We start from the raw sequence: 10880 nt of genomic DNA on the forward strand, positions 1-10880 counted from the left end.
ATGCAATGAATCCAGGTGGCATCACTGGAAACTAGAGAACACAATGTTTACAAAATATATGCTCTAAAGTTGTTACATAAAAACCTTCTGACATCAGTAACCAGCAAGAATATCAAACCTTAACAACTTATTGAGAGTGGGCTCCTAACTACTGGCCAACATAAAACCTCATAATCCAGGAGAATTCCCACTTCAGAACAGTGTTTAGCTTTAACAACTGATAGACAGTGACCAAAGCCTTCAACAGAGCAGCACAGCCAAACAAAAGCTCTGTTTCACTCAGCAAAGCTAGGCTCTCGCTAATGGTCTCAACATGCTATCAAGCCTGAAGCCTAAACTGAAAGATGTTGGAAGCTCAGATTCACTGTCCTCAGTAAAGTGAGTTTAACACCACTGTGACCCAAGAGGACGCCAAGCAAGAGAAAATGGCCTGCTTCAAAATTGACACATGTAGGCAAAACTGAAATTGACAGTGGCCAACATGGACAAGCCAAATGGGTTCTAGAGTAAAGCTTTGTGGCCAGAGAAAAACAAAAAGTTTGGCCAAGAATAAACAGAGATGTTTTGAGGTGTATGTCTTTTTAAAAATGTACCAGTTTTTTACCATTTCTTTTCAATGATTTAATCACTTCACTGGTTTTATCAAGTCTTAGATCCAATCATGTGAAACTCAGAATTAGTCTCAGTGCTGTCAAGGGTTTTCATGTTATTTTGTTTGTTTATTTCTATTTTAAAGTGCTGTTTGTGCTTTTGTTTTTGATTACTTATGGCAACAATGCCCACCCCACAGCAGTTAATACCACGTTGGTGTTCTTTAATGATTATTTTACCAAAATCCTTTCTAAGACAAACAACTTTTTTTACCCACTGGTGTTTTAGAATCAACTGGTTTGGATTGTCTTGAGTCACTTTATACTTAAATCAAAATGTATTACACAGAGCAAATTACATGAAAGGTTTAAAATTATACTTTTTCCTCGACAATGGCTTGAATTGTAATCAGATTTTTCTTCTTTTTTTTTTTAAATGAATAAGAATCAACAGAATAAATTAGGATTAAAGTGTGCCCTTTGTTGTGATCTGGGAGTAAATAAAATAAATACAATTGTTTATAGAAAAATAAAAATGCTATTCTAGTTTTCTTGAAAGTGAACCCACCACCGTGCTTGACAGTTGTCATTAGCTGCTTGTAGTCATACTGTGTATTTTGACCACATATATTCACCATTCTTGCTTGTTTTGTCAATGAGCCAAAACATGTGTACTGCCATGTTCTATTTAGATAAATATGTATTTTACCTCCCTCAGCCCATTATAAAAAAGGTGTACCTCTCAGGAACTTTAATATGTAACCCACTGACCGAGGTGTCACTTTGAGATGCAGTTCATGTATTTTTGTTTTGTTGTTGTTTGCTAATTTCTTTATGACAGGGTACTATAATTAGTGTTTTGCAGTTATTAATAATCTTTAAACTACACAATTATGATGTGTAAATGGCTAGGGAAGTCCTTTACTTCCAAGACTGATGACTGCCGTATTGTGTTAACACACACCCCAAGACTCCAGAGCAGTAACACATCTGCTGTTGTAGACCTGATATCACAAAACCTTTTGAATCTTTAGAGGATCTGCAAGGATGTATTTTTCTTCAGTTATTCTGGATTTTGGTTTAATCTTTTTAATTTCATTTTGTGTAAAACAAGCAAACAAAAATGACACTGTACAATATGTCACACATATTATTTCTCATGTTAAATTAAAATAACTTTAAAAACACAGCAAGGGTATTGTTGAATTTTATATATTTATACAGAAAATGTAATCACTGAAAAAAGTGTACGTATTTTTCTAATAATGTAGAATCCTACACCTTAACTGACAGTGAGTAATGTACAAAGCATTACTCAGGGACACTTTCAGTTTTCCGTTCCTGACAGCTACCTGTTCAGCTTGTTTGAAAACTCATTCAGTAATTAGCAATGAATAATGTTTTTTTTTTTTTTCAAATGGTGACAGAAACAGTGATCTGGACGTCCTCCCACGTCACCCTCCGCCACTCAGAAACAAGTCTACCGCCAACCTCTTTCTGAGGAGTGCATTCATGTATTTGTAAAACCAAATCTGTCAAACCATGACGCGAAAAAAAACAAAAACCTTGTCGCTTCGTGATGCCAAAGTGATGTCTGGGGAGATCGTGACAGGGTGGGGGGGAGGGGTTTATCAGTGGGTGGGAAGGTAAGGAGAGGAGATGGGTGGGAGTTGGGGTAAAGAGACTGATGCTCTGACATCACATGGGCTCTTATATACTGAGGGAATGGAGCCCACTGCACTTCACATCCAACCAGGAAGGTGCGAGTACCATCTCAGACCTTGAGGAGAAGAAAAAGAAGAAAAGGGAAAAGAAAAAACAGCAGCAGCGACATTCTAAATTCCTCCCCTGTTTCTTCAGTAGCACTCTGACCCTTAACCTTATGGACTAGACTCATCCTCAGCCCTTTATTTCACACATTGCTCATTTTGTCATCAAGATGCAGGCACAGCTGGCATGTATGCTTCTTCTCTGTTTCACATGTGGAGCGCTTTGTACAGGTAAGCAACAGGCTTCACTCAACAGCTTCTTTGTTTCTTTCTAACATTTCATTTATTGGACCAAAAGTACTAAAATAATCAGTGTTTTCTCCCTGGTTTGACATTATTTATAGACTGCAACCAGTTATGGTTTTACAAAGTTTCTGCAACATCAGATGTTTCGGTATTGTAAGATTTTTAATGCGAACTGTTTCAAACTGCCAAGATGAATTGTGGCTATTTTCTGGTGAATGTTGTTGGATATTTGGAAAAAGTCATATAAAACAAATGAATTTACAATATGCATACCGTTTATTTGCATAACAAATATAGAAAAAATGGTTGTTTAATCTCAAGACAAGTTTCAAACGTCAGCATCTTATTATTCCTTTGAAATTGTTTATTTAGTATCACATATCCCCAGTCTGGCAAACAAAATAAATCCAATTCATAAAAAAATCAACAAAATAATTAGACTTGTAAAATTAATGCCTAAAATCATTTTACTCAGATTAGTTAATTAGATTTGTCAAATATTTTGGTTAGATTCTAATTGTACTGCTTTATATGGAATGTATTTTCTCATGATATTTTTCCATATATATATATATATATATATTTATAGATATATATATTATTATTATTCAAATATTGGTACACTATCAACAGGTAAAAATTAAAGCATGCATTTAAAATTAATCAGTTGCAAACAAGTCTTCTGGTTTGTTAAAAAGAAAATAACATTTTTATAATTTGTGATTAAGGCATAAAACGTTAATGAAATAGTCATAAAGGCTTGGATTATTATTTTAACTATGTTGCATTTAAACCTTTGCAATACCTTTTTTGTTTTGGAAGCAAAACATTAATAAACCATCCCTAGCTGTTAAACATGCCAGCTTGCCAACTACTAGATGCAAGCTCCTGCCAAATTCTTGCCCCAGCAGCGAATAAACATAACAGTCGACCGAAACAGCATCTTGATGTAGATTCTCATCAAAATGTTTAGATATGATTTGTTACCAAAATAAAGCTCTTCAGCCATTATTAAACATTGAATTTACAGTCTAATATTCTGAATCAAGGTCATTCTAATGGCAAATTTGTCGTAATCTCAAAAATTCTTTTTTATAGTGTACTCTCAACATTTGTTCCTATTTGTTTTAACCTAAAGGTCTAGAAATGAGCTTAATGCCCTGTTTCCTTAAACTTTTTATGTATTGGTCCTAAAAAGCAAGGATTAATTTGGACATTTCATGTTCAGTTGAAATCAGAATTCATTGGTATGAATTGAATCATTAACCCCCAAAAACACTTCCTCAACAGGATCTAAAACTTGCGGTGCAAATAAGTCATTCAGAAATCCTACATTTAAAACTATCCCTAGTTGTAACATAAATTTCCACACTGGGCTGATGGTTTTACCCTCATGTTTCTCTGACAGATGTCGACCAGGAGCAGCGAGGGCTCGCAGAGGAGCTCCTCACCAGCCTCTTCGCCTCTAAGGTACATTCTTTTTGCTCCTGTAACATCAGACAATCAGTCTCCAAAAATTGTCCTGTACCGGGTGTTTTAGTGACCTTCCATTTCCACCTTTACCCACACAGGCCGCCCAGGTGTCCTTTCATGAAAACCCTTGTTGGAAGCTTCAGGCCTTGCTTGTGTTAATGCTGAGCGGGTGATAAATAATCAAACGGAAGAGAGCACTCAGACTCCTTGATGTAGCTGTTATTTTGGTTGACTGAGGGAAATTATGTTTTTGTTTAATCCATTTGAGATCTTTCCAGTAAGATAATGCACATACTGATAACGAAACGAAAAGGAGAAAAGTGAGTCACTTGTTGCTTTTGGACTTTTGTCACAGGACCCTAAGGGTTTTAGAAGCAATTTCCACCTGGAATTACATAACTGAAATAAATCAAGAATAGCTCCATAGTTAAAAAGTCTAAATGCAAACTATTGGGACCTGTAAAATGGTAAGAGATTAAAGAATAATTTTCCAGTGGAACCACTACTGCTACTCTTACAATGTAAGATTTCTTTTTGATTAAACAAAGACAAAATCCAACTTTTTTTTAAACCTTTGCGTGGGGGTTTGCTGCAAGAAGAAAACAGCGTGTCCTAGCTAGACCCACCGGTGGGTCCGTCGGTTGATCATGTCTAATCAATGACATGCATGCCTGAGAGATAAAGTCTATATGAAAGGATCTAGAAGGATGCAGAGACTGGCTAATGGGATTCAGATGGCCCTCACAACACCCTAATGACAGCACATCCTCCTCCTTTTCTCAGTCTGAAAAATAACCGGGCAGCTCGCATAGGGATGTGACAGTGACAAATCAGCCATGTGATTTATAGCTGCTGATGCTCAGCGCGCGCTCAGGGGTGGTGATCGTGATTATAAGTTGCCGGATGACTGATAGAATGTTCGAGAAACTGGAGGGAGAACTATTATAAAAAGAGGATTACTGTCACTCTTCATTTCAACAATATTCATGATCATTCAGATTGAATGACCTGCTGGGCCTCGTATCTCGTCTGATGAGATACAAGAGGTAGTCTCTTATCTGAACTTGTAAAAATAATACAGAAAGCATTTAGCTGTTAAACTGAGTTGTTTACCGCTGACCTCTGTTCACAGTTTACAGTGTTGAAATAGTGAAGCTTTGGTTGTAGCTGCCCTTGTATGGATGCTACTATGAGGACAGAGAGAACAACATTGAATTGTTTTAAAAACACAACCATGACCTGAAAAGGCCCCAATCAGTCAGTGTATTTACAGCTAAACTGAAGCTGTTTTAGTCTGTGATCCAAGATTGATTTCCAAATGTCGGCGGCTTATTGTTTCTTTGACAGTTCTTTATCTCTAACATGGCAAACAGAAGAACCTCACACTAATATTACAAACTATTAGTCTCTAACCAATACAATTTGCATTAAATTTTAATGAGTATTTCTCTGTAGCTTAACAGCTAAAATACACTAAATACTAATTTCCAAGATCATTTTACTCAAAGCGCTTCATTTAATTACCCAAAAAAATGTGTTTTTATTTGACCAAATTGTTTTGGACACAACAGGCAAAACATATTCATGTTAAATAAATCAAAGTATGAAACATCTACACAGTAGTTAATGGACATGATATCGGCATGCATATAACATTTTTTCAGTCTAGAATTATCTACCTAAATATATATTTAAATCCTTCAAACTAACATCCAAGCTTAAGGATAAAGTTTAACAGTTACTGTTAGTTAAATGTTACTGAAATAGTAATGATTTAAAACTTAAGTAAAACTTTTAAATCTAGTGTACCAAGGTGGTTTGTAAACCTTTTACCTAACAACCCCATCTAAGATTAGCAGTGACTGCATCAGATTAGCCTCTTACGGCCATCCTGTGGGCGCAGACGGGATTTGGCATGTTTTTTTGTCCCTATCAAAAAACAAACAGTAACACCTGAAAACCGCCTCATAACTACTGAAAGTTTAAGTTGTCTTTAAAAAAATGGGACGGAGCACAAAGTTTTTCTGCTAATTTTACAGCCATGAAGTCAAAATTATTCTATGTGGCCTTCATATAATTCTGGTTTTAAGAAAAGCTTAGCTTGCTAGCACGTTTGACTTTAGCTTTCACTAACCTAGCTAAAACTGGATACGAACTATTTCTTGCTCCAACAAAGAAACTTTGTATGAAGAGTCCTAGCTTTTACTCAGTTTAATATCTACAAACATATCAACGGAAATGTTCACCAGCCTTACTGTTCTGCTTCACATGACAAATGGGAATCACAAATGACACATGATGTTAAAATTGAACTTTTACTAAAGATTACATTTACTAATTAATTTGCTTGAATAAAATACAATTATTTTTAATACTAATGTTTATTATTCTCCAAAACTCCTTCTACAATGCATATTTGTTTAGTCTCTTAGCATCATGCTTTACTCTCCCACTCGATGCAGGTCAACCGATTCTCAGAGGACATCTATAATGAATTTGGTTGCTCACACTGCTCACCTGATAGCATGAAGAATATTTTAAAAACGTCAAACAGGAGGTGGGATGAGTCTGAAAGAGGTTGTTAAAACTGATGAGAGTTAAGAGCTCAGTCTTCACCAGAAAGGGAATCAATATTTTTATTGACATTAAGAGCCAGTTTGTGGACTGGACATATAATAGTCAATAAAGCTTACACTATAGTATGATTTGTTTTAACTCTCTAGCAATGGTTAGGGTAACAAGAGGCAAAACATTTTAAATTCTAATAAGAACATTGGATTACACTGCATTAGGCTGAGTTTGAGCTATTTTTACTTGAATCTAACATTTAAAACTTTGACTGAAGACAACTCAAAGTAAATCCATCAGCTTTTTTATTTGATTTTTTCTTCAGCTCAACTCAGACTTCACTCTTAAATTCTTCTCTCCAAACCAGGATCTTGGTTCTCACTTTCACATCCAAAATTCAATTTAGAGCCTGATCCCGGTTCCAGCTGACCGCCCCCATGCATCTCTTTCTGTTGCAGATGAAACACAATAGGCAGAGTGCCCCCTACTGGCACGTAACGTTGACCAACCTGTGTAGGTTGGTGGGCAGCCTGCGGCAGGAGGCGTGGAGCGGAGAGGAGGGGGAGGACGTTTCCGAGCTGAGGGAAGGGAGCCTCCAGCTGTTGGAGGAGCTGTACAGCCTCCAACACATCTGCAGAGCGCTGAGGAGCCGGGAGGAGAGGGTGAGAGCCACACAGGGACGCACACATTCCTCATAAACAGCCAGATCTTTGAAGAACTGCTAACATTTTAACGGATTCTTTCTGCCATTTGCTTTGCACTTTAATGTATTACTCAAGATGAACTGCATTGTTTTCCTTGTAACTAGGTCAGTTCTCAATTTTGAGAGCTGTGCAGGGGGTGTCTAAGGTTTATTAAAGGGGTTGTCATATGGGGACTGCTAATAATGTTAGAATGCCACACCAAAAGCAAAAAGCATAGGAAAATTCAGGTGTTTTTTATTCCACCAGTCATATACAGTATAGGCTATTTGATGCCATCTTATTAGACATGAGCTGGAAGGGTATTCTCACAGTATTGAGTAAAAATGCAAAGGTTTTGCAAGATCACAAGATATTCACATAAAACTTTATAACAAAAATGTAAAACATGGTCTTATTGCTTTTATTTAAACAAAAAGGAACCATTATTCAAACAAAAATAATGTTGGTCAATACACTGTCAATATTTAGTTTTTCTTATGTTCACCCATCGCTGTGGTTTGGCTCAGCCAAAAAACAGGACAGGATTTGTACAGCTTTATGGTCAGGAAAAGGGACACAGCTCTGCAGGCCCCACACATCCTGGACACAAACTGTTTAGTCTTTAACCTTCAAGTCAGTGCTACAGAAAACTATTTGTAAAAACCATCTGCCACAGAGACAGTTTTGTCCCCCAGGCTGTCCTCTGATGAACACAGTGAACACCTCACAGTCTGAGTAGTCAGCAACTCTGTTGTGAAACAAAATAGCTTATTTGGCACTAACTTGCCATCTTGTTTGTGCTCACAATCTCGGCCGATACATCTGACTCTGATTATTAAGTATGGACAATGTTGTCTATAATAATTATTTACATATAGATAAACACCTGCTATGTGTAGTAGCAGTCTTCACTGCCTTAGTGCATTCTGCTCTTTATAAAATAACATAGGTCTAACAAGCTATGTGCTTGGATAGTCAACCTACAGTCAGCTGTATAACAGATGCATGTTACTGATAGCTTGTAAAATGTTTCTCTAATTAGTGTTTGATGGGAGTTCTCAATATGTTTCTGTGCACTGTAAGTTAGCTGACAGTGCACAGAAAGTGGCTGAAAGAAAGCTATGACACTTTTCCCTTGCATCCAAGAAATGCACTTTTGGCTATTGTTTCTGGTCTCAACTTTAGCTCAAACTCTATTTAAAATATCACAGGCTTGCTACATGAGTTATTCCAGTTAGTTAATCAGTTTATATCAGTCTCCTATACCTTTAAGTCTCTATAAAGCAAATAATGCCAAAAGGTAATGTTATTCTGCACAATAATCCTTTGACAACAACAATGAAATTCAGCAGGTGTTTACTATTTTTTGTTTTGTCCATGTAATCAGAATAAAAATAAAAAAATGTTATAGATAATACTATCATAACTATTTGTTATATAATATATTTCAGGAAGTAGGATTAATTGTTGCTTTTCTTTTTTAAATAAACGCAATTAGATCTTGATCTGTTTTTGTGTAAACACTATGAATTAACAGCCACAGCTGAGATATTGCAGACAAATCACCGACAAAATAAAAATAATCCAGCTAAGCCAATATTAGCTTGTCATAGCTGATATGACAACTGATATGAAAACAGCCACATATTAGCCCACGTTTCATCTCTCTTGTGGTAAACGTTCCTCTTTAAGGTCTCCCCTCACTGTTTCATCTTCCTTTCAAGGAGGCTTTCCTCCTTTTTTTTCTTTAAATGTTAACACAGCGCCTGCAGATTAGCACCTGTTTCACCATGCATGAATGTGCAGAGCAAGTGCACTCCTTTAATCACAGTTACGCCAGCTCAGCCACCCATTACACTTCCTCTGAGCAACAAAACATATGTTTCCTCTCAGAACCCCCTGCCCCCCCAGCACACCCACAGAATATGTAACGCTCTCCTCTCTCTTTCTCTACTCCTCACAGTTACTCCGAGACTCTGTGGAATATTCTGAGGAGAACAGTGACGCTCCCCTGAAACGAAAATCCCCGTACATCCTGAAGAGGCAAGCTGTGCACAACACCAAGTCGCGGAGGCCTTATATCTTAAAGCGAAGCGAAGCTTACTGACAGCCATCGCTCGGACAAGACAAGAGGACCACCCAGTGATAATATATGTTTTCTGTCTTTGTGTGGCTGCAGAGTTTATTTTTTCCTGTTGTTTTTCTCCAGTGAGAACCTAGGATTGTATGTCCAGCACTGAGGCCATTCATTATTCTGCTACTGACAATAAAAAGTGAAGCACTGTACACATTGTGTTTTCTCTGAGGAGCTGTATTTATATATTTCTTTGTTGCAATGTAAAAGATTGTTCTGTTTCAGGGTACGATTAAAGGAATCCTTGTACAAAGCTACTCTGATCTGAAAGTTTGTACTCTTGTTTAGCTGCTGCTGTTATGACGGCAGTCCACGGCAAAAATGAACACAGTCTCTAGTTGTCTCAGTCTGTTTGTGTAAGGCTTGTTTCATCATTGCAGAAAATGAAAACCCTACAGATTTCTGTTAGTTGATTCTTGTAAGAATACTGCAAGCTGTACAGATACAAAAGTATTAAAAGATTCTGGCTTTTATTCTTTCAAGACGTTTAGTGAAAGCAAATATATAGGCAGTGCCAGTGGTGAAAATACAAATGCAAATCTTTTGAAGTATGTCTCTACTAGCTTTTCACATTACATACTGATGTTTTTCGTTTCAGAATAGCTCAAGCTAAGCTTGATTTCAGATCAATTCAAAAATACTTTTTTAATCCCAAAGGGAAATGAAATGTTCTTGTAGCTCATATTAAGCAGGTTTCATTAAAGAGCCATTGTAGATGCTGATGGCTGTGGGCAGGAAGGATCTCCTGTAGCGCTCCGTCTTACAGCAGATCTGAAGAAGCCTCTGACTGAAGACACTGTTGTTGTAGGACAGTCTGATGAAGAGGATGCTCAGGGTTCACCATAACGTTCTTCATTTTATGAAGAATCCGTCTTTCCCCAATGATCTCCAGAGGTTCCAGTTGAGTCCCCAGAACAGAGGCAGCCTTCTTTATCATCTTATTGAGCTTTCTAAAGTCCCTGGCTCTGATGCTGCTAAACAAACAGATGATGGCAGAAGAGATCACACTATCCACAACAGACTTATAGATGATATGCAGTATCTTGCTGCAAACACTGAAGGACCTACGCTTCCTCAAGAAGTACATTCTGCTCTGTCCCTTCTTGTAGATGGCTTCACAGTTGCATCTCCACTCAGGTCTGTTGTCCAGGTGAACAGAAGGTTCACCTGGACAACAGACTGGAGAGCATCTGTAAATAGTATTTTGTCTAGCCAGAGATTTCAGTTTGAGAGCAAAATTCATTTTTGTCATTTTTGGGTGTTGTACTGCTCTCACCCTCAAAAAACGTTTGCCTAAATATGTTCTTTGCTCCCTCTAAAGACTACGTTTCTGAGGTTGCATTTAATGCCTGAAACAAATATCTTCTACACATGTTGGAATCCTGCTTCTCATGCTCAAGCTTCCTCTTCTGCGCCA

General features: G+C 37.3%; 1 protein-coding gene across 1 annotated transcript; it reads left to right on the forward strand.

Moving 5' to 3' along the window:
• Nucleotides 1-2314: 2314 nt before the first annotated feature.
• On the forward strand, nt 2315-9720 carry nts (neurotensin). The gene is made up of 4 exons (XM_047349882.1): nt 2315-2590; nt 4014-4075; nt 7105-7308; nt 9293-9720. Exons 1-4 carry the CDS (start codon nt 2530-2532, stop codon nt 9434-9436), a joined length of 471 nt encoding a protein of 156 aa, XP_047205838.1. The 5' UTR covers nt 2315-2529; the 3' UTR covers nt 9437-9720.
• Nucleotides 9721-10880: the final 1160 nt, after the last annotated feature.

Source organism: Girardinichthys multiradiatus, chromosome 2 (assembly GCF_021462225.1).
Source record: "Girardinichthys multiradiatus isolate DD_20200921_A chromosome 2, DD_fGirMul_XY1, whole genome shotgun sequence".
NCBI lineage: Eukaryota > Metazoa > Chordata > Actinopteri > Cyprinodontiformes > Goodeidae > Girardinichthys > Girardinichthys multiradiatus.